At 43.8% G+C, this 5,528-nt stretch overlaps 1 protein-coding gene across 1 annotated transcript; it reads left to right on the plus strand.

Moving 5' to 3' along the window:
- The first annotated feature begins 748 nt into the window (after positions 1-748).
- tmem250 (transmembrane protein 250) lies at positions 749-1,403 on the plus strand. Its single transcript, XM_072454111.1, has one exon. The coding sequence runs from the start codon at positions 896-898 to the stop codon at positions 1,313-1,315; it is 420 nt and encodes a 139-aa protein (XP_072310212.1). The 5' UTR covers positions 749-895; the 3' UTR covers positions 1,316-1,403.
- The last annotated feature ends 4,125 nt before the right edge of the window (positions 1,404-5,528 follow it).

Below are 5,528 nucleotides of genomic sequence, written 5' to 3' on the forward strand. Positions count from 1 at the left end.
ATATCAAAAGGGGCATGCATAAAATGTTGAATTTACAGATAAAATGAAACAGACCTGGTCTTAATACATACACAATTTACAGTTGGTCAGAAAAGTGCAAACATGAGCAGCAATGAATGGTTACTGGTTTGAATAAGGGTTAAAGTGGCTGGAGTCAAGTCTACATGAGTCCAAGAAGAAGTTCATTCATTCATTTCCATCACCTTTATTCATGCTACAATTTCAACTAGGTATTAAACGCCTTTAGGGTGCAGGTAAGAGCGGGTTGTGGGAGAGTCCACGGGGGGATTGTTTAATGGATCATTGGGGGTCCATGGGGTCTTCGGGATGCGCGGCTCCTTTAACACACCACGACCATAGATTGCGACATGACGTAAAACCGGCACTGACGGCACTAACCGACGTCACTGTTGGAGGAAAATACCATGGATGTAACGGGAGAAAATGATAACATTTAGCCTTTCTGCGCCATAGTTTGGCGGAGTAACAGGAGGTTTTAGTCGCACGACGCCGTTGGATGGCAAGGAAGTGTGCGTTACATGTTGTGAATGTTGTTTCTGATCAATTCAGGTCGTTCAACCTGGCTTTAAACTCTCATTTTAAAACGCAATTTAAGCGTGTCTTCGTATGCAAACAAACACTGTCAATGTGTAAATCAAGTGTTATTGGACATGCACGTCTAGTGTTTGTCATCAGCGTGGTAAGTTTGTCACTGAATGGTCTTTCTTTTTTTTATCGGTTTCAGCGCTGCCTCCTGCACCAATCTGCTCTGCTCCTGCACAGTTTTACCTCCAGATGAAGCTCCCGCTGTGTTGGAGGCAGGATTGTTGGCGGACCCGCTGTGTGTCTGTGTGTTGGACTCCCTTGCACCGTGCCGGGCTCCAGTAGCCCACTCATGCCTGTGATCCCCATCCCTCGGCGCGTGCGCAGCTTCCATGGCCCCCACACGACGTGCATGCACTCGGCCTGTGGGTCCGCACACTCCGCCCAGCTGGTGCGCACCAAGTACAATAACTTTGACCTTTACTTGCGCTCCCGGTGCATGTACAGCTTCCTCCGGTTTCTGCTCTATTTCGGATGCAGCCTGCTGACCTCTCTGCTGTGGGTGGCGCTCTCCGCTCTGTTTTTCGTACAGTACGTCAGTGTGCATGTCCTTCTGCGGCTACAGTACAAACTGTCCGTCATTCTGCTCTTGCTGGGACACAGGAGATTGGATTTTGGGCTGCTTAACGACCTGATCATCTACAGCATGCAAATTACCATGTTTCTAGTGGGTGGACTTGGCTGGTGCTTCATGGTTTTTGTTGATATGTAGCTGTTTTCAATCCTATCGAAAATTGTGTGACGTGAGCATTTACTACAAAGAGAGTGACTGCGGTGGTAGAGTACATTATAGTCATGCATTCGTGTTCTACTGCTTGTTCCTGTTAGGGGTCGCAGGTCACTAGAGCCCATCCCAGTGACCTTAGGCGGGGTACAGGGGCCAGATGGGTTAACTCATAGAAACACAGATGAACATTCACTCTCATTCAGACACTGGTTCAATATACAGCTGCCAATTTACCTAACGCATACATGTCATTGGACGATGGGAGGAAACAACTATGACACAAGGAGAACATGCAGGTAAGAGCTCTAACCGCTCTGCCACCGTGCCCATTTTAGGTCTAGTTCATTTGTGTCCTTCTGTTGCAGATTCTGCACAATACACAAGGGAGTATATATCAATGTCACTAAGAAAATGCTCATGCTAAGAGTGTGATGCCTTCAGTGGCTCAAACTTTTCACACCAAGTACCACCAACCTGATGTAATACAGTGCGATGGGACTAAAATGGGACTAACCCGCGATCGGTTATAACTGAGCAATTGCACAAATGAGTACAAAAATTACAAAAAATAGTTTATTTTCCTAGATTAGACGGGACACTAAAACTGAAGCAGTCTGTGTACCACCAGAAGGCGCTTATGTTTCACTAGTGAAACATGTACCACAGTTTGAGAACCTCTAACCTTTGGTTAGGTTGGGGTTTTTTCATTTAAAAGAAATGAGTCAATCCACCATTACTGGTAGTTGCAAAGTTATAGTATCGAAACACATACAATGGAAAATGCAAATGAATTACTCTGTGAATGTGAGTATTTTTCTTTGTGTTTTTAAGCAGAAGTGGTTTGATATTTGATTGTACATCCTGTAATTGTTGCCAAAATGTTTACCTTTTCTATTCTTTAACTGTACTGTACTAGCACACATAATTCTATTTGATTTAATAACATGATTATGTGTGAAGAAAGTTGTGCATATGTTTTGTAGAAAAAAATATTCGGTTCTAGTCAAATTTCTGAATTTTATTTTAACAACTCGCTTGTTTTGTTCTATAAATACTCATCAAAGTATGTTTACTGTGCTGTCTAACAGCCACGAGCTGTGTCCTTAGATTGCGTGACAGAAGATTTCTGGGTCAAATGCTTCATGAGTTGCTGCTCTTCACATGCTTTCACAGTCACTCCGACAGACTTCTTTGTTTAGCTTCCCCTGGTCTTGCACATACACATCAGCCATAGCTAGAGACCGTTGCTTCTGCCAAACATAACAATCAAAATGGCTGTACTGATCCCCTTTTATAGCCCTGTCACATGGCAGAGTAAGATCAAATGAATTGCATGGATTGGCTCTCTCTTTGCTCTTAACTGCATATAATTACCCCCTAACATGGTTATCCTAATCCGTAACCCTAAATGCATTCAATTGTTGCTAAACAGTGTGTCTCCTCGTTTAGAGTCGGAGACGTGCCTGAGGTCACTATAGCTTCAGGCGATAGATGAATACGGTAATCAGGCGCTACAATGCACTTCTGTTTCGATAATCAACACATCATGCCTCACTCCTGATGACATCTGACAGTTAAGTTGAAGTTGAGGGGAAAAGAGAACAGTGATGGCCTTGTGACATAATTTGACTGAAATTGCAACAAACTGGAGTTACTCATTTTCATTTCTCTTTTTTGATGTGTTTAGTTGTGGTCCGGATAACTAGTATAAAAGCTCAGGGACTACTTAGTAATTGCTGCAGACATTTAAACGAGGGAGTCAAACATGTAAATTCTGGCACAGTGCAACCCTTGAGGACCGTTCTCGCTTCAGCCAAAAGCTTGGTCAGGTGGAGGAGAACCTATTAGGGTAATCCTGAAGTACAGCGAGACGGGAGAAAACAAGTGACCAGCTCGGTGGAGCAAAAGTGTCTCAATGATTAGAGCACAGTGCATATGTGTCCTTTGGCAAGACACTTGGCCCCACCTTGTTTCTATTCTCATGGCTGTACATATTCGTGTGTGTTTGTGAGTGCAACAGAGTCAGCAGATGTAAAAAGTCCTCCTACAATATGACATGCATGACATCACATGATATGTTCTTCATGCTTTTCAGCTTCCTGCTACAGCTCATATTTGAGCCCGCTCAAAACTTGTATTTATTTTATTATTAATTTCTATGGCAACCGTGCTGTTGGGCCATTCAGTGACCAGGGGTGGAAAGAAACAATACTCACATTACTGTAATCGAGTAGAGTTATGCTTTAACTAGATTGTTGTGCGGTTCAGAAACATTCTCCTAAAGTTTATTAACGGAAAAGCAATGGTATATATACAGTCAACAGAAATGTCACTCCTAAGAATAGCAAAGTCTAAAGTCCATATGTGGAATACTGTATGGACAATGTCACGTATGCTGTATCACATGCTAGAGTCAGTCCAGTACACTAACAGCTGTTATGGTCATTCAATATTGAACTTTGTAAACTAAACACAGCCAGAGGGAGACATATACACATATTGAAATGTTTTACAACAAAGAATGAACTAAACATATTTTATCATAAGTAATTTATTGGGAAATCATATTTTTTTAGTAGATTTTTAAACCTGTATACTTGTAATTAATTGAGCTATACAAAGCAACTATACTGTGAGTAGAGTTTTCATGCAAATGTTTGTTTTATTTTTGGCAGTACTTATTACTTATAATTGGAAGATAGAAAATAACTAATGCTCTTATTTGGTATTTTCAAAGGATAAACCACAACAATGATAAAAACTTAATCATATCTGAGGAGCTTTGCGAAAACATAAATATTCAAATAGTTTGACATTGTCTACATAAAGCTTATGAGAGTAACCAACACACAAGAAAGAGACTATTTTTTATTTAAAACGAACTATGTTCCTCAAGTATGTAGTCTGACAGCTACTCAAGAGAAGTATAGTTTATTCCAAAGTTACTCAGTATGACCCTGTACTGTACATACCTAAAGAGCATAAACAGATTGTCATGTTTTATAACTATTACTTAGTTGTGTGGGATAGTCCCTGTGGTAAATTCTTATTTTTACATTTGTCAAGCTGCAGTTTGAGAATTGATCTGTCATCAATAAGTAACATTCTACTGAAAATGACAACTATCACCCAAAGGACACACATTTCTGACAGTTTAGCTGTCATCGGGCGTCATCATTCGTCAAATCATCAAAATTGTGTAATGTATATGGATTTTGACCCTTGTTTACAATGTGGTTGCCAGGTAACCTCTACGTGGGGCATATCTGCCGCACATGTCAAACCCGGAAGTAACCTTATAAGGAAAAAGATCGGCAAATATTGTAATAAAATCCCGTCCAGTACGTTTTTGCTAAATAGCCCAACCTCGTGACGCGCACTTGATCAAACACTCTTTATGTTTGTCAGCGACACAGAGCGCAGTGCCACAGTAACAACAATACAGACTCTATCCCCATTTGGTGCATGCAGCAAACAGAAAGCTCAAGTCTAGGTCACGCTGGTACTTCGGGGCACATGCGCAGACGGTGTCCCGCGTGAGCTCCCCACCGTGGATCGATCTCCACCGCGATCCCCCCACGCGCGTGTAACTCGTCTGCGGAGTCGGAGGGAGGCGGTGCCGTCCCGTGTGCGCCGTTGCATAAGTTTGCTCTAGGACACGCTGAATAATACAATGGTCCGCGTCTGGGCTACACCTTTAAGCCTCCGGAGTGCAGCGGGTTCATGTGTCCGGAAAGAGCACGCGAAACACCCGAGCGAACCCGGGCCCTGAGAGGCGAACCCGGGCCCTGAGAGGCGAGCCACGAGGCGAGCGCACGCACCCGGACAGTAAGAGCCCCGGCGTGCCCCTGCAAAACGTCTGCGTCTTTAAAAAGAAAAAAAAAAAAAACGGGACACTTGGAGCGTGATGTCAGACGTATTAACATTGTTCATGTCAGCGGCGTTCACTTCCTGAGAGGTACAGAAAGCACGCGCGCGCGGGCACACACACACGCACGCACGGACACGGGCGCGCGCGCTCGGAGCAAGGCAAGCGGGACAGATAGAGTGAAAGAGAGAAAGAGGGAGAGATGGGGGACGAAAGCGTGTCAGAGTGAAGCAGCGGACGGGAGAGAGCGGGCCTGCCTTTTCCCACCTCAACAAAACTTTAGAGCCGCCGCCACCGCCGCATCCACCGCCGCCGCGACCGCCGTGCATG

The sequence above is a fragment of the Eucyclogobius newberryi genome, unplaced genomic scaffold (genome assembly GCF_026437365.1).
Source record: "Eucyclogobius newberryi isolate DKJ021-1_F unplaced genomic scaffold, fEucNew1.0.hap1 SCAF_2, whole genome shotgun sequence".
Lineage (NCBI taxonomy): Eukaryota > Metazoa > Chordata > Actinopteri > Gobiiformes > Gobiidae > Eucyclogobius > Eucyclogobius newberryi.

Bases quoted from the DNA above. Each gene is read 5' to 3' on its own strand.
- tmem250 (XM_072454111.1), top strand. From the start codon at position 896: ATGCCTGTGATCCCCATCCCTCGGCGCGTGCGCAGCTTCCATGGCCCC.